Source organism: Typopeltis vanoorti, chromosome 1, assembly GCF_054136105.1.
Source record: "Typopeltis vanoorti isolate ZY-2024b chromosome 1, IOZ_Tvanoo_1.0, whole genome shotgun sequence".
NCBI classification, from domain to species: Eukaryota; Metazoa; Arthropoda; class Arachnida; order Uropygi; family Thelyphonidae; genus Typopeltis; species Typopeltis vanoorti.
Window position 1 is genome coordinate 106,790,869 of NC_143549.1, and position 24,972 is coordinate 106,815,840.

At 37.3% G+C, this 24,972-nt stretch overlaps 1 protein-coding gene across 4 annotated transcripts in view; it reads left to right on the plus strand.

Annotated features, from left to right (window-relative positions):
* LOC150110292 (D-lactate dehydrogenase, mitochondrial-like) overlaps nucleotides 1-24,972 on the plus strand; it is a 238,681-nt gene that overhangs the window by 58,121 nt on the left and 155,588 nt on the right. For all 4 annotated transcript variants that reach the window (XM_090398790.1, XM_090398781.1, XM_090398799.1 and 1 more), the window contains exon 4: nucleotides 3,993-4,134. In XM_090398790.1, coding sequence (XP_090254916.1) covers nucleotides 3,993-4,134 — 142 coding nt within the window. The remainder of the gene's footprint in view (nucleotides 1-3,992; nucleotides 4,135-24,972) is intronic.

A 24,972-nucleotide genomic window follows, 5' to 3' on the forward strand; every position in this document is an offset into this window, starting at 1 on the left:
TAGAAATAAATTCTATTTAATGAGATTATTCTTGTTTTTATCCTATGCCCATGGTATGTAAAGCAGTACGTTTATTATTTTTTTTATTAATAATAAAAATATTATTTTTATTAGCAAAATTTTTGATGCTAACTTCCCTAACAGTGATGCCTTGATCACTGTTGTTCTGTTATGTATTGGTGCTATATCAGGTCAATATACAATATAACATGCAATAAACCCTTTTGTCGAAACTAAACTCAAAAAAGCTGTTTACTGCATATTATACTGAAGAAGCAAACTGAGCCACATACCCATAAAAACATGAAACTGCTACAAATGAACCTAATATCATTAATTATATAGAGAAAAATATCATCTTTTTGCTCTATATATATATATATTGGCCAAAGCTTATATAAAACAGTAGAAAAGAATCAAACTACAGGCATACATGATTGCAGCATAGGATGTTGCTAACTGGATATGAGAAGAGTTAGAAGCTTATACTGTTTGCAATAATTGTTTATAAACCAGTGGCTTGGCTGGTTCAGTGGATATCAACTCTCATACTGCAGGTATGCATGTTTGTGAATATCTTTAGGTGGTATGTGAATTTCATTGGCCAGCAGGAGACCATTATCCTGCTTACTGGAGGGGTGAGGTACCTTAATCAAAGTTCCATGTCTGGTCTCTAGAGTAGGATTTCTGGATTTTCTAACCATTAGCCTATCTATGCTATTAATGTACAATAGGCTTACAAACCTTTTTCAGATGGAGTTCAGTTTCATTACATTAATCTTTCAGTTTTATTTTTATTTTTTATAATTATTAGATTAAATAATAACTTGAGAGTATTTTTTGTTACACTTACCTGACTTTTTTTTTCTTTTTTTTTTTAACCCACTGAGCATTTACTAGATGATTTGTTCAACATTTTTGTTTACTTTCTGCACAGTAATGTCATACATGAGGTTGTTCAGCATTTAATATGTGAGTAATTTTGATGGGTACAAAGTCAGAAAAGAAGAAACTTAACATTAGAATGTTAAGTTTCTTCATTTATAGTCCCCAAGGATAGCATATCCAGCTGTTTGAAAAGAACATTAACATTTAGTCACTCAACCCTTTCTCCCCCTGCCTAACATATCTTACCAATTTATATATATATATATATATATATATATTTTTTTTTTTTTTTTTTATATGTAGAACTGATTTAGAGAAGTATAACATGATTTATATAGAGTTAATGATTTTTCAAGGATAAATTAATGTCTTGAGCCAAAAATGAAACTAATTTCTTGAAATTGAGGAATTGATGTCTGTAATATGTATATGCCAAGAAAGATTAGAGAGTACAGTTACCCAAAAAGCAAAATCTCGTTGTCTCCAGAGATTTGGATGTTGGAAAAGCAGAAACAAAAGAAAAGATTTTTCTTTTGTAAAAAAATAAAATAGAATTAAGTTTTACTGGAATTGACATTAAGGAGGTTGTCAGAAATCCATTAAAGAATGATTTGGAATTCAGTATTTAGGATTATAGAAGTTTTGTGAATTTGTGTAGTGTGAGGTTTGTCAAATGAATAAGAGTAGTGCAGCATTATTGTCATTAAAAAAAACTGGATTGAATTTACAGTCAACTGGAGAAGGTCCTTAATACATAGAACAGAAAGAAAATAGGCAAAATAATGGAGCCTTGCAGAAACCAACATTAAAGATTGACAAACCTTGCTCTAAAGTATAGTCAACAGATTATCATAGGTTGCATTGTCGTGCTGTGTGACAGATAACTGCAAAAAATTTCATTTACAGAATGAAGCAATATTTCAACATATCTTGGAAAGTGAATTGCCACAATTCAAGGATCTGAGGTTTCAAGTCATACTATTGAATATGTTTCAAATCATACTATTAAATGTGTCTGAGAACCTGTGGTGTCGATTAATGTTCAATTGTATTACTGGGCTGTTATTATTATTATTTATTTTTTATTTTTGGTTCAGTCTGTGTGGTTAGCCTAGTGGCTCTGCGCTTCGCAATTATATGCCTGGAAAAGAAGTGTCCTAGGTTCGATTCCCGTCGGAGACATGAGAATCTGAAGGATCTTCCTCAGCCATAGCCAAGTTAGCCGGTCTTGGGCTTGGACAGTAGGGTTTCCCCCCCGGTTCATCCTGGGGTTTTTCATCCTGCAAAGCAGGCAAACCGGCCTTGAGAACTCAACACTATGGACATAGGATACACAGGGGCATAGGGCTGACCACCTTATCCTGTGAACGGTTTGAGGTCCGATGATTAATAAACCCGATACCGCAAGGTAAAAGAGGGTAAAAGGAAGATGAGATGTGATTTTTGGTTCAACAGTAACAAAGTAAACATATCTGGTTATGCTTTGTGCTGTACATTATGAAAATCCCAAAGACAATATTTCAGCATGGTGCCTCCTCCACACACACACACACACACACAATATATACAAGAGGAAGATTGCATGTGGAATTTCCAAATCAGTGGATTGGCAGAGCAGTCATTAGCACACACTCTCCCTCCACCAATCACCATACATATCACAAAATTGGCCACCATTTTAAATTAAATTTAAAAATTTGAATTTTGTGATCTCATTCATTAATTTGAGGCAACATTTCCTTTGTTTATGCTAATCAGTAGTCATATTTGGCTAGGTTTAGAGATTCTTCCCCTTTCAAAGCATCCCTTGAGATTGGGTACTGTGAATTCAAGTGGTGGAGGAAACATTGTGAGAGGAGTTAAATGCAACAAACATCAAAACATTAACAAGATTTTCTGTTAAGCCCCTTCCTTGTCAAATATATAAACAAGATAAAATTCTCTGAGAATTTTATCTTGTTTATATATTTGACACTATTGCACTACGTATTGCACTACGTGCTAGGGTCACTTGCATTTGCTCACGCCAGTGGTCGCCGATACTTTATAGTTTACTATATTCGGCAAGAAACTCTCTGATTCCAATCTTTGAGTTTCTTATTTGGTTTTAAAACTATGTGGGATTTAATATCCCCTTAATTTAAATATTGTTTTCATTGCCGAAATGAAGCTTATTAGCTCTTTATACTTAAGTAACTTAATGGTTGCACCTGTTCGGAAACTCGCATTGCAGAGTACATAAGTTCTTTTCGCTATACACTTCGGTATTAGGTCTAGCTACTCACTGATGAAGCCTCAAAAAAGGCTGAAACTGATGGGGGCTATTATGAGTGCGCTCTCTTAAGGTTTTTGCCTTAAGGGAGCAATTTGAGTCTCCAGGGAAAGTGTTCTCTGGCACAGCCCGCTGAGGGGCTTTGTCGGAGAACATGCCACCACCAAGCGGTTCTGCTCGGTGGTGGCATGTGGGTGGAAGGCCATCACTGAGTGGAGCCAACGCTGGGATGGACGGTCTTTTGCCCACAATTGAGTGGCCTAGGGATCGTCCAAATTTTTAGAGACGGCTTTACTTATTCATAAGGCTGAAACCGGTCTGGGTAGTGACCTCCCTACCATAATGTAATAACAGCATACATTTCCTAGGAAATGTGTTTTTACATTATGGAAAATACCTAAGAATAGCGATCAGAATTTACCGACTTTGCTGCGAGACTTCCGGTATTGCACTATGTACTAGGGTCACTTGCATTTGCTCACGCCAGTGGTCACCGATACTTTATAGTTTACTATATTGGGCAAGAAACTCTCTGATTCCAATCTCTGAGTTTCTTATTCAGTTTTAAAACTATGTGGGATTTAATATCCCCTTAATTTAAATATTCTCTGAGAATGTAATTTGGCATGTTATCACATGCCTGATACATTTTCATAGATCTTCAAGTGCAAAAACTTTGCTTATAATTAATGAATGAGCACAAACTTCCTTAAAATTAATATTTATCTTTTAGATTATTTAAATTAATCAGTCACATAATTATTGATTAGTCTGAGTAACATGATTTAACCTGTTAAATATTAAAATAGTACTTTTTTCCTCCCCATTTAAGGGTGGTGTATGTCTTGATCTTAGTAACATGAATAATATTCTCGAAGTGAATGCTGAAGATTTTGATACCACAGTTGAACCTGGTGTAACTCGCTTAACTTTAAATAAATATATCAGAGATACAGGATTGTGGTTTCCAGTAGGTAAGTTTTTTTTTTTTTTTTTTTTTAATGTTACTGTCTTTTTGAATGTGTATACAGTGTGTGATCCAAAATTTTTCATACAGATACTATCATTCAGAAATATTTTGGGACAGAATCATGGAGCTGTACCTGTGTTATATATGGCATGAATCTGATTATCATTACTAATTACTCAAGCTGGGTTCAAGCACTGTTTTTGTATATAAATATTTAGTACTGCCTGTACATTTCCACATCAGCTTTCGATGAGAACTGTGCACACATTTTTTTTTAGCAAATCTTGGTAAAGTAGGTACAGGAAAAAAAATGTCTAAAAAGGCTGATTAAAGACCAAGTTGTCATGGTGAGTGTTTTTTCATGCAAGATGCATGGTATGACTGTTCCATCTAGCAAAACTTTCAGTCAGCATCATTATATTGCAATATTGAAACATCTGCAAAATGCTGTATGAAGATGTATCATTAGTGTTTGGGAAATTGTGAAGGAATATTTGTTAGCAGCAATACTAAGCTGTATTCCATGAGTGAAGAAGAGGACACAATTTGGTGTAAAGTGGATGACAAACAATATCAAATAGGAACTTCATGTGAAAAAGAGGTTATGGAAGAGATATAAAGAGAAGAGTGGAGAGCAGATGCATGAAGAATATAAGGCTTAGGCCAGGAGAGTGACTGGCACTCTCCTGGCCTAAGGTAAGGAAGGAGAAACTGGAATATGAGAAGAGATTTGCACTAAGATCCAAAGAAAATCCTAGGGAATTTTTTAGCTATGTGGCCAGTAGGAGGAGAAATGAGTATGCAAGAATGACATTGGGGGATTAAAACAGGAATAGAGTGACTGATGCAGAGGACATAGTGGAGTTGTTCAATGAACACTATTGGAGTATTTCATCCTGGAGAAGTAAGTTTCAATACTAAAAGGATAGGGCAGGTTCGAGGTTTAGAGGTGCTAGAGGAGAGTGTTTTTCAAATACTGAGCACTCTGGATGTCAGTAAAGCTGTGGGACTGGATGGTATTTTACTGTGGGTTTTGAGAGAATGAGGTAAAGAACTGACAGCTCCATTGACCTTGCTTTTCAATGAAAGTCTGGCTACAGGAAAAGGTACCCAAGGAATGGAAGGAAGGTAAGATAGTGCCATTGCATAAGGGCGGTAGCAGACTGGAAGTGTCTGATTATAGGCCAGTTTTTGTTTCATCAGTAGTTGTTAAGATCTTGGAGAATTTAGTGAGGGACCGTATACAGCGTTGGACAGATGAGGGTAATGTTATCTGTGAGAGTCGACATGGATTTGTTAAGTGGTGCTCTTGCTTTTGTAATATGATTGCCTTTTATAATAAAGTGACAAGAGCAGTTAATGAGGGAAAGGCATATACTGCCATTTTTTTGGGATTTCGCAAAGGCATTTGACAGGGTGCCACATGATAAGCAGATATTTAAGTAAGTTGCAGCACATGGATTTATTAGATGTTCGGTTAGTCAACTGGATTCAGGATTGGCTATCTGATAGGTATCAGAGAGTTGTGTATGGTGGGGCAATATCAAGGAGGCAGAAGGTTACAAGTGGGGTCCTGCAGGGCTCAGTACTGGGACTTGTATTGTTTAATCTTTATATCAATGACATTATCAGTGGATTGCAGGGGGATATTCAGTTGTGCAGATGATGTGAAACTGGGATGGGTTATTACTAATAGTGCAGATGTGGCAGCTCTGCAAGAGGATTTCAATAAACTAGACAGATAAGCAAATGAATGGGGGGTGTCAGTTTAATGCAGCAAAATGTAAACTCTTGAAGTTTGGGATACATTGATGGGTGGCTGCATACTCGATTGGAGCAGCTGTACTGGAGGAAGTAGGGGAGACAAGAGAGATCTGGGAGTTGATGATTGATAGAAACCTGAAATTCAGGGAACATATTGCAAAGGTGGTAAAGGTAACCCAGAGGATTGCTGCAATACTGAGGACACTGACCTGCAGAGATAACAGTTATCGTTCCATTGTATAAGACCCTGATCAGACCACACTTAAACTATTGTTCTCTAATTTCGTCCCCAGGATTTTAAGGGGGATAAGGGCGAGGTGTTGAACTGATATGATCGTCGGCTTGTCGAGAGCTCCTGAAAAGATTAGTAGTATTTTATATTATCATTAGCAATTTTACTAGAATTTTACGTAGTATTGTTTGCTTTTCATTTCTTCGTGTGTCTGTGTGATTTTTGTGTGTTTTCTGTGTTATTTTAATTATTATTTTTAAGATAAGATAGGGTCCATATGGCACCAATGAAAAAAAAAATGGCGGCCAGGTCGCCATGTTTGTTTAAGAGGTTGGATATAAAAGAGTTTTTGCAGTGTGCTGTCTGTGAGATGTGTGCTTTGCGAAGAGCGGTGGGAGTCTGGTTAGATGGTGATAGTGGAGTTAATATCTGCAGAAAGTAAGGAGAATGAGGATCTAAAGCATGTTTCGGGTGGTGGGAGTGATATCGTTAAAGAAAGTCAGAAAAAGAAATTGCGAGGGAGTACCAGATAGGTGGGAGAGCGTCGTAGAAAGTGTAAATGAAGGTAGAAATACAGAACGAATGGATCATTTAAATGATAATAAAAATGGTGAGATAGATGCAAGTAGTGAAATCGCTCAGTCGAGCGGAGCGATACACAAAGCAAAGCAGCAACTAGAGCATATGGAAAAATGTGTACTGAATGTACCGACTAATAAATGGCAAAAGTCTATTGCAAAAAATAAGAGGATGTTCGTAAACATAAATAAAATGAAGGAGCGAGTGCTGTATCGAGATTCGCTATTAAGAGGTGTGATAGTTGAGAGTTTGACGAAATCGTACCATCCGGGTGCAAACATAAAGAACGTCAGCGAATCTGTTCGAGTGCAAAAACAGAGGGCGAAAAAGATGATAGTCGTGGCAGGAACAAATGATTTGAAAGAAGACAAAATGGAAATGACAGAGGATGTGAGGGAATTACTTGAGGTAGCAAAAGAGAAGAGTGAGAGAGTTAGAATGGTGAGTATTTTACCGCGGTATGACAGTGAAGTGTTTAGGAGGAGGGCCATAATTGCCAATGATTTTATGCGTGGGTTATGCACGGAGATGGTGTGGAATTTGTGGATGTATGGAGTGAGTTTGATAGGAAAAGGATTTATAAAATATGGATGGGTTATATTTGAATGGATTTGGTGTACGTAGGCTTGAAAAAGTGATGAATGAAGTGGAAGTGGATGTACAGACTCAGGGAAACTAGATTTATTAAGAGGGGGAAGTAGATATGCAGACTTTAGGGAGGCAGGTGAGTGTATGAATGAGTATAATATGCCCGAGCGAGTACGAAGGACAACAAATCAGAATGGGATAGTTAGTATAAGGCACCAAAGTAGGGATGGGACTAATGGGCTTCTGCAATTCATGTACACTAATGCCAGGAGTATTAGGAACAAGAAAGAAGAGTTTTTGGCCTTGGTTGGCACTTCCAGGCCACAGGTTGTTGGTATTAGTGAAACATGGCTGACATAAGATGATAAGGCTAGTGGGATTGAATGCGATGGGTATAGCGTGTTCAGGATAGGAAGAATAAAAAGGGGGGAGGAGTGTTATTGATGATAGCTGATGAGTTGCAGCCAAGGAGTATAGAAGTTGAACTGCAGGATAGAGAAAAGAGCACATTTGAGGCTATTTGGTGTCAGATAGTCTAGCAGAACAAAATATACAATTGGGTGCTGCTATAGACCAAGTGATGGAATAGATGGTGGGGATAGTATGCATAGGCAAATAGAAGAAATGAGTGGAAGGAGGGTAATTATTATGGGTGATTTCAATTATGGTAACATTGACTAGAAGGAGGAGAGGGCATGTGGGAAGAAGGAATTGGATTTTATGCGGTTATTAAGGGACAACTATCTGTGACAGCATGTAGTGGAAAATACTAGGGGTCAGAGAGTGCTTGACCTAGTAATTGCATCTGAGAATGTGGCTGTAACAAACCTGGTCATGACTTGGGGGGTGGCTAAAGGAGTGGAATTTACAATTTAGACAGGGTACATGTGGAATTACAAGGCTGGTAGGTATGACAAGCTTAGGAGTGTCCTTGGCTCGGTGCCATGGCATGTAAAACTACAAGGGCTGGATGTTTATGGTGCATGGGAGGTGGTTAAGAAGTGTTTGCAGGAGGCAATGGTTGACTGTATACCAAGAGTCCGAATAATAAATCAAGTAGGGGTTAAATGGATGAATAACACTATTAAGCTTGAGCTGCAAAAAAATAAACAATTGCGGAGAGAATTTAAGGAGAAAGGTGACCAGCAGATGCAGGAACAGTATATAGCTCACGCCAGGAAGGTAACAATGGTGGTAGGAAAAGCAAAAGCGGATTACGAAAGAAAATTGGCCATGTAGGCTAAAGAGAATTCCAAACAGTTTTTTCAATATGTTGCAAGTAAAAGGAAAAATGTTCATGGCAGAATGATTTTAAAAAATGATGAGGGTAGGGAGGTAACCGAATCAGTCGATATAGTGGAATTACTGAGCGAGCACTTTGCAAGAGTATATCATCCAGGTGGTGACATTGCAGGAATGGAAGAACCAACAGCTTATACTGGAATTGTGATGAATGAAGTAGAGGTAAATAGTCTATTACAGAACCTCAATGTCAATACATCTGTGGGATTAGATGGTATACCAGCTCGTGTCGTACATGAAGCGGCTAAAGAATTGTCAGTGCCCTTGACCATTTTGTTTAATTTGAGCCTCGGGTCTGGGTCAGTCCCAAGGGGGTGGAAAGAGTGGAAAATAGTTCCACTGCATAAAGGTGGTTCCAAGGCTGCTGTTGAAAATTACCGGCCAATCAGCATAACAGGAATCATTATCAAGGTCTTGGAGAAAATGGTCAAGAGGAAAATACAAGATTGGATAGATGAAAATGGGATACTGTATCAGGGACAGCATGGTTTTGTGAAGGGTAGGTCATGCCTTAGTAACTTGCTCACGTATTATAACACAGTGACGGCTGAACTGGATAAGGGTACCGTGTTTACAGTGATTCTACTGGACCTTGCTAAGGCTTTTGACAGGATACCACATGGAATTCTAATCAGTAAAATGTAGCATATGGGGATGGATATAGGGTAGGTGAGATGGATAGGAGGGTGGTTGACAGAGAGATATATCAGAGAGTGGTTTATTCAGATAATAGGTAAGGATCTGAGAGGAACAGTTCATTTGTTTGCGGATGATGCAAAGTTGGGTAGGGCAATAGTGAATGCAGATGATGATGTCAAAATTTTGCAGGATGATTTGGATAGATTGGAGGTCTGGGCTAAGGAGAATTGATGTTAATTTAATGTGGCAAAATGTAAGGTTATACATTTTGGGGTGAAAGGATTAGCAGCAGTTTACTACATTGGTGGAACTGTACTCCATGAAATTGATGAAGCACGAGATTTAGGAGTGTTGGTGGATAAGGAGTCGAAGTTTAGGGGCACATTGCAAAAGTGGCCAAATCAGCTCATCAAATCACTTGGTTGCTGAAGAATACTTTGACAAGCAGAGACAAGCAGGTTATTGTTCCTCTGTATCGAGCCTTGATAAGACCCCATCTCGACTACTGTGCCCAGATTTGGTCATCTAGTTTCTTCTTGATGGGGAGGAGGTTAAGAGGATCCAGAGGCGAGTGACCAAGATGATAGCAGGTCTGTGGAATGAACCTTATGAGAACAGGTTGAGGATTTCTGGGTTGCAAAAATTGGTTGATAAGCGGAGGAGGGGAGATATGATTTAGACATTCAAATTACTGAAGGGTTTCTATAAAATTAATTCAGAAGATATTTTTGAGAACAGGCCTGGTTGTGGGAGGATTAGGGGGGACATCCATGGAAGTTGGGCAAAAGTGTGGTTAGTAAAGGTGTTAGAGCTGGGTGCTTTACTTTTAGAGTGGTGAATGAGTGGAATGGGCTGCCAGAGTCTGTGGTGAATGCTGTGACAGTGAATGAGTTTAAGGCGAGGTATGATAGATACTGTATGAATGTCGTATAGTTGTGATGAACATGATTTGGGGCCTCCCTCGATGAGTCTAAGGATTCCCTGCAGTTGCCCGTAATAATAATAATAATAAATTAACTGTGGAAAGGAAACAAATGTGGATATCAAAGATGGTTTCAAGACTGTACAATGTTATTTATAAGGATAGGCTGAGGGAACATGGACTGCAGAGTTTGATAGATAGAAGGAGAGGTGATATGATTGAGGCTTTTAAACTGTTGAGAGGTAGTTACAGGATTGACAGTGGGGAGTTCTTTTGCTTGGTGGAACAGCAGGAAGGAGTGATGACAAGGGGACATCCCTGGAAGTTATTGAAAGGAAGCTGTGAGCAAGAGGGTGAGGAGTGGTTTCTTAGCATGGAGGGTGGTTGAATCATGGAATGCATTGCCTAATAGAGTGGTGAGAGCAAGAATGGTCAATGAGTTCAAGGAGTGGTATGATAGACTTTGTGTTTCCTAGGAACGACCTCCCACGATGAGACCTCCATGGATGCCTGAATAATAATAAGAAGAAGAAAAAGAAAAAAACTTCTAGGGAAATAGTAACATTTTAAAAACTCCTCTTTCCTTGTTCATGATGCTCAGTCTTGCCAAAAATGATATTGCAGGCATTATCACATTCATATACATCTCCTATTCTTCAGATATTCCTTCTGGTTTCTGAAGTTCTTCAGAAAGAAGCAAAATTATTAGTAGCTATCAATTAAGTTAAAGGAATTGTGATGTGAGAATTAAATTTCATTCCAAAAGAAGACTCAAACTTTGCTTAAGAAGGTTTCCACCTTTTTAAGGAAAGATCACTAATATCAGTGTATCCATATCCAAAGGAATTATTTCAGAGGATAACAAATATTAGGGGGCACCTTTAACCTATTTTCATTTTATCACCATAGTCTGAGAACTTTAGGATTACTGTCTCATATATTATTGATGCTGTTTTATGTGATGCAGGATATGATCTCACCTCTCTCCAGGAAAGTATTAAAACAGCTTCACTTATCTTATAGAGCTGTTGTTATTATTTATGACTGTCCATTCCTCATCATCATCATTATCGATTTTCTGATCATTAAGAGGTATTCAGGTTATTATGACAGCATGACATGAATACATTATTATTAATCTGCTATCAACAGTTTTTCCTTCAAATTAGTCTATCACGTCAGCATGCCAATATTGTCATATCTAACATTTCATGCACTTCTGACTGAATCAATCCACCTGGGTCTTTTTCTTACCATCTTGGCATCGAACACTAACTAACCTTTTATTATTATTATTATTATTATTACTACTACTACTACTACTACTACATGACACCTCTAGGGAGTCCAAAGACTCATCGAGGGAGGGAGGACACCTATTCTCCAACTCTGTCTCCACCACTCCATCATCCATCAACTACTACGAACCCCAACTACCATCATCATAACTACATCAACACCATCTACTGCACACCACCACTAGTATTTTTACAGACAATCACAAACATCCATGCCCACAGCGGGATTCAAACCTGCAACCTTTTGGCTGGAGAGTGGATATGCTAATCACTCGGCCAATCAGGCCAGCAAAACTTTTTTGCTTACCTTTCCTCACCGATTCTATTTAATTTTTCATACCACCTTGGATTAACTCTGCTCACACATTTTTGAATGCTAACAATGTCAAGTTCTTTTCTAATATCTTCATTTTTAATATGATTCTGCCATTGATGGTATCTGTTCAGTCTTCTAATTTTTTTTTGAGAATTCTCATTCATGTCTGTGGTCTCTAGTCTTTGATCAAGTGTTTTATTTCTAATACAACTCTCAGATTCTCGTCATGATGGAAGGTATCTTTATATGGACTTTTTCAATTGAAGGTGAGTTAGCCGATCTCATAAGGAGGTAGCAGGGTTTTTCCTCCCGGAAACTCGGGTTTTTCATCTCGCATACAGACAAATCGGCCCTTCAGAACACATGCAATTTACAGACAAAAAATACTAGCTGTGGCAGTGGGCAGTAGATGGTGCTGATGTTGTTGATTGGTGGTAGAGGTTTGGTGTAGTGGTGGAGACAGAGAGTTATACAATAGGTGTCCTCCCGTGATAAGTCTTCGGACTCGAAGGTGTCATGAATAATAATAATAATAATAAATTAAAACTGGATTTGAACACTGTTTTATATAGTGCTAGTTTGGTGTTTTGATTAATTTTTAATTATTCTCACTTCTTCCATATAAATTTATTTAACTGGCATCCCACCATACCAACTTTGCTTATTTTGTTGTCTATTTCCAAATTTAATTTCCCATCTTCACTAAAATGTGTATCTAAATAGCTGATATATTTTACTTGTTTTATAGGTTCTCCATTGAGAATGCAGAAGTTTTCTATGTTCCTGCCTATTTTCATAGTTTAGGGCTTTTTATTGCTGATTTTCATGCCAAATTTGTTACAAATGTTATGGAATTTAGTTAACAAACTCTGGAGACTCGCATTGGATGTGTTTACTAGTACATTATCATCTGCATAAAACAGAGAGCTAAGTTTGACATCTCTAATTTCTAATATTAGGTTTAATGTCACTTTCTTGCTTAATATGATCTGTATAGGTGATGAATAAGAATAAAGATACTGTGCATATAATTGTAGTGTTTTGAAAAGCTTTTCTTTGTGCTCCTTGTAATATGCCTTTTTCAGATCTACAAAACTTAAGTACAGATCCTCATCATATTCCCATGATTTCTCAACTATTTGTTGTAAAGTGAAAAGCTGATCTTGACAACCTCTATTTGGCTTGAACCCTGCTTGTTCTTCTCTAAGTTTCTCTTCCAATTTTTCTCAATCTCTTTTCAAGTATGCTTTCATAAATCTTACATGGTACACTTAGAGAAATCCTTTGTAATCCTTACATTCAGTGTTATTATGTTGTTGTTTTTTTTCCAGATGTGAACTATGAGTGCTCTACTCCCATCATCTGGAATTCAATTTTCTGACCAGGCACTTTGAATTATTCTTTGTAGCCACTGTAAAATTTTTATACTTCTGTGTTTAAGCATTTCTGGTTGAATAACATCTACTCCTGCTGCCTTTCTACATTTGAAATTTTTGATGTCTTTTTCTATCTCAAGTATTGATGTGTACTCTTGTTTGCATTCCTCTTGAAATTTTCACGTTTTTTTGTTTAACAGGTTTTCAAAGTAATTTATCGTTATCTTTAGTTTTCATGTTTAATTCCTTTTACAGTACTTTTTTTCCTCCATTTCTAATCTTTTTTCGATCAACTCCAGAACAATTTGCCATCCTAGGGTGTCTGCCAGCTTATTGCTAAGAACTTTTGGTATGCTTTCTTCTTATCCAGGACTGTTTCTTTAACATCTTGTGTCCACCATTGTGTTCTTATTTTTCTATCCTTGCAGATAACTTCACCATATATCTCCTTGGCAATCAATCAAAGTTTTCTGCTTTGCCACCAAGACTCCAAAGTTTGGTTCTTGTTTTCAAACTGTTTCATTTTTTCTCGAATAATATTTGTATAGTTGAGTCTACTTCATCTGTAAAAGCTGTTCAACTTTAATTCATTTTAAAACTTTTTTGAATGTGTTATTCATTTTTATCCTGCTTAGCATTAAGTGATGGTCACTTGCAATTTCAAATACTCTGTGCACTCTTTTATCCTGAACCGTCATGAAGATATTGATAAACAACGACATAATCAAGGAGGCTTTTCTTATTTCTTGGTTTTTCTCTCCATGAATTTGTGCGCATCTTTATGCTTTAACATGGTGTGGTTATGTGGTTATCAGCATATCCTGAGCAGAAATCCTGCAGATACTTACCATTATTATTAGCTTTATCCTTTTCCTCCAAATTTTCACAAAACATTCCTATCTGCTGGGATTGATTTCCTACTCTGCATAGATCTCCAACAAGGACCACTTTTTTCCCATTTTCTTCATGCCATTTTCCTGCTCTGTCTCTTTCTTAGGAAAATCTTCTGCAGGACCCTAGGCACAGATAAGTTTCATTGTCCATTTTCCTCCTTTTGAAGTTTGCCCACATAACTACTTGAAAACTGTCTTCCAATCGAGAAGTTTATCTTTGTGTTTGGTGTTAAAGAAATGCTATTGCTATTGCATTTCTGATCATTATTGCCCAAATATAACATCTTATACTTATTATGTAATAAGAGTTCACTTGTTTTTGTCTTCTTTGTCTCAGTAATGATAATTATGTCCTCATGGTAGTTTTCCAGTTCTTCTGCAAGTTGATTTCCTTTCCATTAATACTTATGTTGATGGTTCCTATTTTCAGTTCTTCTGATGTTGAGTTTATTTGCTTTCTTCTAGATATGAGTCTGAGTTTGTTCCAACCTGGTTCCCTGACAAAAACAGCAGGCACCTTCTTAACCAGACAACACCCTTGCTGGCATGGAATCTCATTACATTCATATGTATATTTCTGGTTTAAACCAATAGAGAACACAGTTTGGTCAGCAAAAGTCCCAAATTTCCAGTCCATCCTCGTTTGTTCGGTACCCAGTGGATACCCATTAATAGGGCACATAAAAGGTGAGGATTGGACATTAGGGCAGGAGGCCTTGACAGTTTACTACTACATTCCTTAAAGGTGATGTGGAAGTCTCCTTCCAGTTACTTAGCTTTCACCCTTAAGTGACTCTTGTCCATTCCTATTACTCAATTTCGACAGTAGTTTGTTATGTGATTAAATATCACATGCTTGTGGATACCGATTAATAGGGCACATAAAAGGTGAGGATTGGACATTAGATCAGGAGGCCTTGACAGTTTACTACATTCCTTAAAGGTGATGTGGAAGTCTCCTTCCAGTTACTTAGCTTTCGCCCTTAAGTGACTCTTATCCATTCCTATATTACTCAATTTCAACAGTAGTTTGTTATGTGATAAAATATCACATGCTTTAGCAAAATCCAGACGAATCAATGTATAAGCATCTCCTCTAATACACTGTATAAGCATCCACTCTAATACATCTCCTTTAATACACTTACTACTCTGCTTTAAAATGTAACTGCATTACTGAAGCAAGACCTCCCTAACAAACCCATGCTGATCTCTTGAGAGATTTCCTTACTCATCTTCAGGATTGTATTGTATTTTTTAATACAATACAATCCTGGAGCCTATAGTTGGATACTACTGACCTGGGTTCTCATTTATGCAGTGGCATTTTTCTTTTCGACTTCATTTAGGACCTTCTGTTGTGAGTCTCTTGTTGCACAACAAAAACACCACCAGCCCTTTTGCAGATACTCTTAATATACATAGTGATATCCAATTCAGTCCCACAGTCTTATTAACATTATTATTATTATTAACATCTGACCTCCATGGAGTCGAGACTCATCATGGGAGGTACACACTATCGCACACAAAGTATATCGAACTATGCCTTAAACTGATTCAGTATGTCTACATTTTATAGCACACTCAAGCTATGCTTTCCGCTCACCAACAACTCTCCATGTAAAGAACTTTCTCCTCACTCCTCTGCTCATATCCTCCTTGTAAAGGAGTTGTTAGAGAGGCAAACTGAAGAGCGAGAAGGTGAAGATTGTAAATCTCCTACCATGCTATGATAGAGGAAAACTGAGGAGGGCATTGATAGCAATGAGTCTATATGTAGATTGTGCAAAAGGAATGATGTAAAATTGTGGATCTGTGATCTCTGATTGAGGGAAAGAAGGAAGGATTTGTACAATGTGGATGGACTACATCTGAATGGTTTTGTTGTTGGGTCTCTAGAGAGAGAGAGAGCTTTGTTCACCAATCATGCTAATGCTCAAATTAGGGGAAACTTAAGCAATTAGGGTGGAAGTAAGTGAGTTTCTGTGAAGCGAGTTAGTGTGAGAATAACCAAGTGAGGAATCTAGTCTCTCAAGCAAAAATATTGAATAGGGTAGTCAATTCAGAAAGTAAAGCTGGGTGGGAGAATAAAGGGATGTTGCCATTTCTATATACTGATGCCAGAAGTATCAGGAACAAGAGGGAAAAGTTTTTGGCATTTTGTGCAACCTCAGCAAAAGTTATAGGCATTAGTGAGATCTGGCTAACAGCAGATGATGTAGTTAGAGGGATTGAATGTGAAGGGTTTAGTATTTTCAGAGAAGATAGGATGCAGGGAAGGAGTACTGCTGATGATAGTAGATGAATTGCAACCAAAAAGAATAGGAGACAGGCAAGAGGGTTGGCTGTTCATTTGAAGCAATCTGGTGTTGAGATTAAGATGAATGAGACAAAATATACAGTTAGTTGTTGCTATTGGCCAGGGAGTTCCACAGATGATCTGGAAAACATGCATCGCCAAATTAGTACAATGAGTACAGGTCAAGTGATTATTATGGGGGACTTCAACTATGGAGATATAGACTGGAAGGAAAAAAGATCACATGGCAGAAAGAAAACAGAATTTATACACCTGCTGAGGGATAATTACTTCAGTCAGCATGTGATAGTGGGGACTAGGGGTAGGAGAATATTTGACCTCATCATAGGATCAGAAGGATATCTATAACCAAGGTGACAACATTGCCTTCAATTGGTGATGTGGTCTATGTGGTCTTGACTTGGAATATTGTAAAACATGAGGAATATTCTATTAAGAAGGGATATTTGTGCAACTACAAGGCAGGTGATTATGACATGTTGGGGAAAAGGCTTAAATTTGTACCATGTCATAAAACACTGCACAGCAACGATGTTAGTAGTGCATGGGATAAATAAAGGGTCATCTAGAGGAGGCAGTATTAAATTGTATACCTAGGGTAAGGAGGATTAATCAAGTAGGAGTTGGATGAGTAATATCATTAAGCATGAGCTGCAGAAGAAGAAAATGCTGTTGAGGGTATATATAAAGAGAAAGGTGACCAGCAAACTCATGAACAGTACAAAGCTCAGACAAGAAAGGTGACCAGAATGGCAAAGAAGGCAAAATCAGATTATAAGAAGAAGAATTTAACTGAGCAGGCCAAAGGAAATCCCAGAGTTCTTTCCTTATGTGGGAAGTAAGAGGAAGAATAACTATGGAAGATTAACTTGAATGAGTGATGATGGTCACGAGCAGACAGAAGCAGATAAAAATAGTTGAGTTATTGAATGATCACTTTGCAAGCATATATTTTCCTAGTGAGATTACTGCTTTAACCTATGTGACAGACATTAATATTGGAATAGAGGTAGATGAATTGGAGGTTCTTAGGATATTGCAGAATCTCAATTTAAATACAGCTATGGGATTAGATGGGATATCAGCTATAGTTTTGCGAGAATTTGCAAGGGAACTGGCAATGCCTTTGACTAATCTGTTTAATTTAAGTCTCAGCTCTGGTAGCATTCCAAGGGAGTGGAAAGAGAGCAAAGTTATTCCTTTGCATAAGGGAGGTTCTAAGACTACAGTAGCAAATTATAGACCAATCACTATCTCAGGTGTTGTGGTTAAAGTACTAGAAAAATTAGTAAAAAAAGCTAATTCAATAATGGGTAGATAAAAATATGATTCTATATGATGGTCTATATGGCTTTGTGAACAGTCGTTATGCCTTAGTAATTTACTAACTTTTCATAATAGAGTACAGCTGAGTTGGATAAAGGAAATGGCTACATGATGATTTTGCTGGATTTTGCAAAGGTATTTGACAGAATACCACATGGAACACTGTTACACAAATTAGAACAAATGAGGGATGGATGTGACACTGGTTAAGTGGATAAGAGGGTGGCTGCTGGACAGTTACCAAAAAGTAGTATATGGAGAGGTACGAGGTGAAAACAAGTGACTAGTGGTGTTGCTACAGGGTTCAGTGCTAGGACTATTGCTGTTTAATTTGTACATAAATGATATAGGAAATAACCTGAAAGGAAATATTCAGTTGTTTGCAGATGATGTAAAATTAGATAGAATAATATTTAATCAGGGTGGCTGTTGGTATGGGCAAAATTTAATGGGTGTCAGTTTAATGTCGAGAAATGTAAAGTTATGCATTTTGGGTTAAATAGATTACAAGCTGCATATCACATTGATGGCACTGTACTCCAGGAAATTGATGAAGCTAGAGATTTAGGGGTGGTAGTAGACAGAGCGTTAAAGTTTAGAGAACATATTGCTAAGGTTGATAAATTAGCGCATAAGATTACTTGGCTAGTGAAGAACACATTAACAAGTAGAGATAAAGAAGTTGTAATGCCTCTTTATAAGACCTTGATATGCCCACATAGACAAAATAAAAGAGGACCTGAAAACCAAATCACAACAAGCGACATCAAACTGGACAGAATCTTTCGGACTCTCCCGGGACAGACAGAAGTGGAAAGAGTACATTCAGCCTCATCATCATCATCCACATAGATGATGGAAGAGAGAAGAAGATGCCCACATCTATATTACTGTGCTCAAGTCTGGTCTCCTGGGTTTCTTGAAGATGAGAAAGCAGTGTAGAGGATTCAGAGGCAAGTGACCAAGATGGTGAGTGGCCTGTGGAATGTTCTCTATGAGGATAGATTGTGGACTGCAGAAGTTGATTGATAGAAGAAAAAGAGGTGATATGATAAAACATTTAAGTTGCTCAAAGGATTTTATAGGATAGGGGAAATGTTTCAGCACTTGACTAGAGGGACCAGAAGAAGGGGTCATCCCTGGAGGTTGAATAAAGGTGTGGTCGGTAGAGGTGTGAGGACTAGATTTTTTGCTTGGAGAGTTGTGAATGAGTGGAATGGGTTGCCAGAGTCATTTGTGAGTACTTGTTCTGTTAATGAGTTCAAGAAGAGGTATGATAGATTGTGTGGATAGATTGGGTCTCCCATGATGAGTCTCCGGACTCCATGGAGGTGCCCATATAATAATACAGTTTCCAGGGATGGCCTCTTGTTCTACTCCCCTCTCTCATTCTATGAAAAATCTCTTCCATGTCAACCTGATAACAACCTCTGACTAGCTTATATGTCTCAATCATATCCCCCACCTCTTCCTGCTATTCACAAAGCTCTGCAACTTATATTCTCTCAATATGTCCTCATACTTCAAATTCCGAAGACCACTGATCACCTTTGTGAATCTTCTCTGGACCCTTTCCAATATATTCTTTTCACCATGAAAACCTGCGACCAAATCTGTGCACAATAATCCACTTGAGTCCTGATCAAGGACTTATACAGTGGCATTATAACTCTATTTCTGCATGTCAGAGTCCTCTGCATCATTGCCATTATCTGATGTGACATCTTCACAACTTGTACAATGTGGCCCTTGAATTTCAGGTCATTGTCCACTATCACTCTTAAATCTCTCATCTCCTCTACTTCCTTTAAAGTTTCCTCGCCAAGTGTATACTTTGCATCCAATCTTTGCTTACCAAACTTTGAGATAAAACCTTACCAAAGTGTAAGGTTTTATCTCAAAACCTTACACTTTGTAATATTGAACTGATAGTTCCACTTACTTGCCCATTCATGCAATCTATTCAAGTCCTCTAGTAAGGCCATAACATCCGCTTGACTCTGCATTGCTTTCTCCAGTTCTGCATTGTCTGCAAACATCTGCATATCACTAGTTAAACCCATCCCAATATCATTAACCTACAAAGTGAACAACAAAGGTTCCACAACTCTGACCCCTACGGTACACCACTAGTGACCTTTCTCTTTCAGGATACCACATCCCCCCCCCCCATCACCTTTCTGATCCAATTCAGAAGTCTGTTATCCAATCTCATCTGTTTCAGTTTATTTACCATCTTGTTGTGTGGCAGTCTGACAAAAGCTTTTGCAAAATCCAAGTATACCAGACTAGGAGATAATTCTCTCCTTGAACTGATAGTCCCACTTACTTGTCCATTCATGCAATATATTCAAGTCCTGTTAGACCATAACATCTACTTGACTATGCATTGCTCTCCCCAAATTTGCATCATCTGCAAACAGCTTCATATCACTAGTTAAACCCATCCCAATATCATTAATATACAAATTGAACAACAATTGAACAACCCTCATATACAACTTTCTGATACCTAGATGAATCTGTTACAGCCAGTCACGGATTCATCTCAGAAGTCAAGTAGATGTTATGGTCTTACAGGAGGACTTTTACTTTCTGCACAACAAGCTTTAACAGTCTGTTGTGTGGCAATCAGAAGCTTTTGCAAAATACCACTGTATATGCATCTCCCTTGTCCAAGACATTTGTCATATTTTTATAGTACATAAGTAAGTTAGTAAAATCTGATTCCCCTTTATCCATGTTGATAACTACAGAGAATACTGCTGTTACCAACCCATTTCTGTATCTTTACTTCTCACTAATCTGTATTGTATCCTCATCACAACTCCAGATATACAGATTGGCCTATAATTTATAGCCACAGCCTTTATGCAGCAGAACAATTTTACCATCTTTTCACTCCCTTGGAACCTGTGTTGCTGTTGTTGTAATTACTGAAATAAAGAGCAAGAAGGCTTCAGTTCGGCGATATAAAATTATATAAGTAAAGTGGATATTAGATCCAGCATTATTTCAAAGCTGAATGTAGAAACTATGAAAATTTTGTAAAAATTCTTGTAAACTCTCTGGTCAACTTATTTTTATAAAACGAGTGTATCTGAACCAGAAACATTGAGGGAGTGTATCTGAATGCACTATGCATTGGACATCCTCCTGAATGGTGCTGTTATAGTGATGAAAGCATAAAGCCATGGACCCATCATTCTTGACAACCACACAAGTCAATAGAGTGATGGGTATGTTTTTTTGTCACTCTTCAGATCCCTTTGTGCCAGTAGAGTATGATTTGAATGGTGCTGCCTAACTGAACATAATTCTTGACCAAGATACTTCCAACAGAATAATATACTATCTTAAAGTATGTTTGTTTTGGGAATAATTACTGGAACATAATAGTCATCTCACCTTAATGGAGTGCCCCGATTCAATTCCATTGAGCATATTTGGAATGTAGTGGAACAAGTGGTTCATGACAGGGATCCACCACCACCACCACCAAATTAAACAGAAATTCATTATGCCTGTTTTGGATAAAATATCTGTGGAGCATTTCTGCAGTGTGGAGCCACTGCAGAAATCTCTATCTGTCCATGGTCTCTAATAAACTGGCCACTCAGTGTAAATATTTTTAAAAATTCATGACTTTTAAATTCAGGAAGCTATAAAAACTTCTCCAGAGCAAGGTGTTACAAACACTCACACTCTACATAGAATTTGAATCTACAACATTTTGCAGTACACAAGCAGTGACTTTTCCCTGAATCATTATGTTAATCACAATCTTTGGTACTTTAGATGGTCATGATAATCTAAAATGGGTATGAGGTGATTCTGGTCATATTTATTATTAACAATGCTGTTTGTAGATGTAGGTTTCAATACTATCTAGACATGATGAAGAAACCTGATATCAGAATTATAGATATCAAACTTAGCTTTATGTAGATGATGTTGTATTCCTGAATACATCCAGTGAAGTCTCCAGATTATTTAACTAAATTGAATAATAGCCATAAAAAAAAAAATTGGCATGAAAATTAGCAATAACAACACCAAAATTATGAAAATAGAAGGAACATGGAAAACTTCAACTGCATTCTCAAAAGAACCTATAGAATAAGTAAAATATTTCAACTATTTAGGTACAATTTTTAGTGAATTTGGCAAATTAAATATGGAAATACACAATAGAATAAGCAAAGCTGGTATGGTGGGGGCCACTTTATTACATTTATATCGAATAAGAAAGAAATTAGCCAAAACAATAAACCAATAGTATACAAAACAGTGTTCAAACCAGTTTTAACTTATGGCACTTAGAGTTCAGTTAGAAATAAAACAGTTGATCAAACCCTAGTGACCACCAAAAGGTGAAAGTTCCGAGAAAAAATAGAGAAATGAACAGATGACATCAACAGCTGAATTATTAAAAAAATATTAAATATTGAAGATGAAGATATTAAGAAGGAACTTAATATTGCGAGCATTAGTGAATGTGTAAGCAGGCTAATCTAAGATGGTATGGTCCCTTAAAGGTCAGCACATCAGATATTTGATGCCAAGGTGTTAGAAAAAAAGATCCAGATTCAGACCAAGATATAGGTGGATTGATGCAGGCTGAAGTGCCCTAGATGTCCAAAATATTAGATCTGACAATATTGAAATGTTGCAAGTGAATAGATTAATTTGGAGGAACATTGTTGACAGGAGATTATTAATAATGTAAAGTGAATTGTGTAGTGATGGCATAGTATCCTGTCTCTCCCACCCCCAAGTCTATATATCAGGAAATTGATAATGACTGGTGGGAATAAAAATTAAAATGAACAACAAGAGAGAAAAATTGAAATTGGTAATGAAAAAGCACACAATAAGAAAGTGAAGATATAGTAAACATAAAGAAAAGTTTGGAGATATAATGGAAGGAAAGTTGAAACAAAGAAATATAAATAAATTAGACTTATCTGAGAGAATGGAGGAAATAGCTTCGACAATAATAGAAGTTGCTAAGGATTTAAGAAAATCTTTACAATCAAACAGAACATCTAAAGAAAGACTTGCTGTACAGGCACTTGTCCTAGTCAAGAAAGACACACACACACACACACACACACACACACACAAAGTAGCACAGACAGTGTGGAATTTGTAGCGATCCAGAAGTTAGAAAACAAATCAGAAATATCAGAGACTATAATATGATAATAATTTAAAACAGAATCAGAAATCACTGAAAATGATCAAACAAGAGTTACACAGAATTAAAAAATTATTTCAAAATTGAAAAATAAGCAAGGTGAAATACAATACATTTGAGAAAAAATGATGGAAATATTAGTGATTTTTACTGGGTCTTATTCAAAGGCAGAGAAACAGATATAAATCTTTACTAAATTTAGATGAGCTAGACGCTTAACCATGAATAATAACAGAAATTTTGGAACTCTCCAAATCAGCAAAGAATAATAAAAGTACTAGAGAAATATATTACCAGAACACATAAAATCAGGGATTCACATACATAATCAAAAATCAGATGAAAGATTTGAAAGAAATATTGAATGATGTGAGAGTGGCAATGTATTGAGATTCTATGATAAGAGGTGTGGTGAGTGAAAAGGTGCACAAGGTCTGTATTCTGGGAGGTAGAATGAGCAGAGTAGTTGAAGTTGGATAAGAGGAGTGTGCGAGCAAAAGAGTTGGAAGTGATAATTGGCATGAATGATTTGACTGGTAACAAGAGGAATGTAAGAAGGGATGTCATGAGGCTGTTAAAGAGAGTCAAAAATAACAGCACGATAGGTAAGGTAGTCAGCATGTTGCCCAGATATGATAATGATGAGTTCAGAAGGTGAGCAAAGATCATGAATGGTATGCTAGCAGAGCTGTGTGAGGAGAAAGGAGTTCATTTTGCGAATGTGTGGGATGGATAACTGCTGCTCATACTGCAGAAAACTGTAGTACGAGCATCAGTTAGCAAATGATACTACAAGAAATCCTAGGGAGTTTTTTTGGATATGTGGCCAGTAGAAGGAAGAATGATAATGAGAAAATGATAAATACTGAGGAGGGTATACTGGAGATGTTTAATGAGCAGTTCATTAAAGTATTTCATCCTTGTGATTGTAACATAATGCAGAACTTGTGAGCAGTGAGAATGGGGGAGGAACCAATGATGGAATGAGCAGGAGGTATATGAGCAATTGAGTAAACTTGATGTTAACAAAGCCATGTTGTCTTGAGGGAATGTTTCAGGGAGTTAATAACAACTTTAACTTAAATTTTTAACATGAGTCTTAGATTAGCCCAGATTCCAAAGGAATGGAAAGATGGCAAAATTGTTCTACTTCATAAAGGGAGTGATAAGACTAAGCTTCGACTTATAAGCCAGTCTGCTTGTTTGGAGTTGTGGTCAAGGTGTTGGAGAAGCTAGTGAGGACAAAGATTCAGAACTGGGTTGACAGCAGTAGAATTCTCTTTAATGGACAGCATGAATTTGCTAAAGGAAGATCGTGTTTTAGTAATCTGCTTACTTATCATAACAAGGTGACGAATACATTGGACAAGAGGGGAATGCGTATACAGTAGTATGATTAGATTTTGCAAAGGCTTTCGATAGATTGCCACACGACAAACTAGTAGTTAAATTGGAACAGATGGGATTGGATAGCAGATTAGTGTGTTAGATTAGAGATTGGCTGTTTGATAGGTATCAGCAGGTTGTGTATGGGGAAGTGATATCCCACAAGAGGAAAGTCACTAGTGACATGCCCCAAGGGGGCATGCCATTGTTGCAGCAATGGTTTTGAAGCCATTGTTGTTTAATATGCATGTAAATAACATTGCAATGGGTTTAAATAATGATATGCAGTTGTTTGCAGATGATGCAAAACTGGGGAGAGTTATGAGAAGTAAAGTAGAGTAGAGTAGATGTAGCTTTGCAAGAAGACCTAAATAGATTGTCTGAATTGGTAAGTGTGTGTGTGTGTGGGGGGGGGGGGGAATGTCAGTTTAATGTTGCAAAGTGTAAGGTTTTAAAATTTGGGAAGCAAAATACAGAATTGGTGGGGATATTTTAGAGGAGGTTGGGGAGATGAATGATCTCAGAGTGATGGACAGGAACTTCAAATTTCGTGGACATTTTGCTAAAAATTGTGAGGACAACATGATGGATTATGGGAATGATGCGGAGATCACTGATGTGTAGAAATAAGAATGCAGCCTATTCCATTGTACAAGACTTTGAATAGGCTGCATATGGATTATTGTGCACAGATTTGG